Source organism: Palaemon carinicauda, chromosome 11 (genome assembly GCF_036898095.1).
Source record: "Palaemon carinicauda isolate YSFRI2023 chromosome 11, ASM3689809v2, whole genome shotgun sequence".
Classification (NCBI taxonomy): Eukaryota; Metazoa; Arthropoda; class Malacostraca; order Decapoda; family Palaemonidae; genus Palaemon; species Palaemon carinicauda.
In genome coordinates, this window is record NC_090735.1 from 88,335,810 (window position 1) to 88,338,704 (window position 2,895).

General features: G+C 45.3%; 1 protein-coding gene across 1 annotated transcript; it reads left to right on the forward strand.

Moving 5' to 3' along the window:
* Nucleotides 1-385: 385 nt before the first annotated feature.
* Nucleotides 386-1,210, forward strand: LOC137649371 (uncharacterized). Its single transcript, XM_068382353.1, has one exon. It carries the CDS (start codon nucleotides 386-388, stop codon nucleotides 1,208-1,210), a length of 825 nt encoding a protein of 274 aa, XP_068238454.1.
* Nucleotides 1,211-2,895: the final 1,685 nt, after the last annotated feature.

A 2,895-nucleotide genomic window follows, 5' to 3' on the forward strand; every position in this document is an offset into this window, starting at 1 on the left:
TCGGGTGGAAATGGAGCAAACCTCCACCCTGTTTCCCAGAATTATTCCAACACTCCACCTCCTTGTTAGAATAATATATCTTAGAACTCTTGACAGAAGGAGATAGGGAAAACGAAGTCCATTAAGCTCCAGGGAAGGCTGTTTTGTGTTCTGAAGAAAGACTCAGACAAACTCAGAGTCATTCTAGACTTGTCTCCGTTCAACAAGTTCAAGAACAACAAGTTTCGGATGCTTACTTTGCCACACATAAAGACCCTTCTGCCAAAAAAGGGCATTCACGGTCTCAATAGACCTGGCAGATTCTTACTGGCATCTCCCGATGAGTCGCCTCTTCTCCTCCTTCCTAGGATTCAGACTACAGAAAAAGTAGTTTGTTCCCAGAGCAATGCCCTTTAGACTGAACACAGCCCCAAGAATATTCACTAAGCTAGCAGAAACAGTCGTTCAACAGCTACGCACCAAAGGTGTTCATGTCGTAGCTTACTTAGACGATTGGTTGGTATGGGCAGCATCAAAGACTACTTGTCTGCAAGCAGCTCAGAAAGTGATCGAGTTTCGGGAACACTTAGGCTTCAAAATCAACCACAAGAAGTCTCGTCTTACTCCAGCTCAACAGTTCCAAGGGTTGGGAATGCAACGGAACTTAAAGTCACACCACCTTTCCATTCCATCCAAGAAGAGGAGAGAGATAGTGGGATCTGTCAGGAGACGAATCCGTTACAAAAGGATTTCAAAACGCCAACAGGAAAGAGTCTTGGGCTCTCTACAGTTTGCAGAAGTGACTGACCCAGTGATAAAAGCACGGTTAAAAGATGCATCAGGAGTCTGGAGGAAATACGCATCGAACGCTCGAAGAGATCAACTACGGTTGACTTCAGCCTTGTTGCGCAGACAATTAGAGCCGTGGTCCACAGCCAAGAGTCTAGCGTGGATAGTTCCCCTGCAACCACCACAACCTTCGGTAGTGATCCATACGGATGCCTCCTTGGAAGGATGGAGAGGTCACTCTCACGAAAGGAAGGTGCAAGGGATTGGGTTACACCAGTTCAAAAGTTTTCATATCAACATTTTGGAAGCTATGGCAGTGTCCCTGACATTGAAGAGACTATCTCCTCACAGATCAACCCATACCAGGTTGGTCCTGGTCAATGAGGTGATAGTAAAGTGTCTAAATCGACAAGGCTCGAGATCACCTCACGTAACCATGTGATGTTAGCCATCCTCTACCTGGCAAGGAAGAAGAGATGGCACCTATCACCAGTTCATATATAAGGGTTCCGCAATGTGACGGCGGACGCTCTATCCAGGCAAAAAACCCATAGAGACAGAATGGTCCTTGGACGCAGACTAATTCTCCTTCATCTTAGGAAAAGTCCCAGAACTGCAGACTGACCTCTTCGCAACGAGCGACAACGAGAAACTATCTCGTTGCGTAGCCCTTTACCTGGACTCTCAAGCAGAAGCGATCGATACCATGTCTCTGGATTGGAACAGATAGAATTATATTTACCTGTTTCCACCAACCAATCTCCTGCTAAAAGTCCTCGACAAGCTAAGATCCTTCAGAGGGACGGCAGCGGAGGTAACCCCAAGCGACCCAAGATCAATTGGTTTCCTCTAGTCCTAGAGTGGAACCTGAAGCTGTTTCCACTGCCGAATAGAGGGCTGTCCCAACCAGTCGAGAAGTCGACTATTTACGCTTCATCCTCGAGAACCAACAACCTACATCTCATGATTTTTTCGCCTTAGCAGCGAGCAAAAGTTCGGAATCTCAAGAGATAAATTCCACTTCTGCATGCTTTCGAGGTGGACCCCTGAGGTGAAAATCTTTAATAAGATTCCGAAAGCATGTGCTAGACTCAAACCTGCAACCCCATCAAAGCCCATCACGCAGTCTTTGGACAAAGTCTTGCACTATGCTTCGAACCTGGATAATGAGAACTGCACTCTAAAGGATTTGACACAGAAAGTTATCTTTCTGTTCGCAATAGCCTCAGGGGCTAGAGTTAGCGAAATAGTGGCCTTTCCCAGAAACAAAGGCCATATTCAGTTCCTGGACTCAGGAGAACTGAATTTATTTCTCGATCCTGCCTTTCTCACTAAGAACGAGCTACCCACCAGGAAGTGGGGTCCTTGGAGAATCTACCCATTGAAGGAAGATACCTCTCTGTGCCCCATAGAGTGTCTTAAGGTCTATCTTCGAAGAACTTTAAACTTCAAGGGAGGACAGCTCTTCAGAGGCGAAACCTCAGGATCAAACCTATCTTTAAAACAACTGAGAGCGAAGCTCACCTACTTTATTCACAGGACGGATCCTGACAATACACCCGTGGGTCATGATCTGAGGAAACTTGCTCGTCGCTGAACTTCTTTCAGCATATGGACTCTGAGAGACTCCGATCGTACACTGGGTGGAAGTCATCCAGGTTTTTCTACAAAAATTACACGAAGCAAGTACAAGAGATAAAACACCTTGTGGTGGCGGCCGGTAGTGTAATTAAACCTGCCGTCTAGTGCTGAGATGAACAGTGGACTATTTTGGGACTTTACAGTGCTTCGGGTGCATGGGTATACGTACCCACTTGTACAGATCACAACTATGGTCGACGCACTGGTCTGAGTAGGTGCATATGTGATCAATACACCAGTGCCAAGTGAACGTTTGCGTTACGGTGTCTTATGCATTTCCGAACATCTGACGACGTCAGATAGATTTGGTTTTCACATCTTCCATTGAGTGGCATTATTTTCATAACGTATTTTGTATATTTTTTCTACACGAGAAAATATGTGTTTGATGTGTTGTATGCTGGATCAGATACATACTTTGTTGTAACTACATTAGGATAATCTAGTTGCATAACAAAATACTTAACCGTATTTGTGTTATCACTG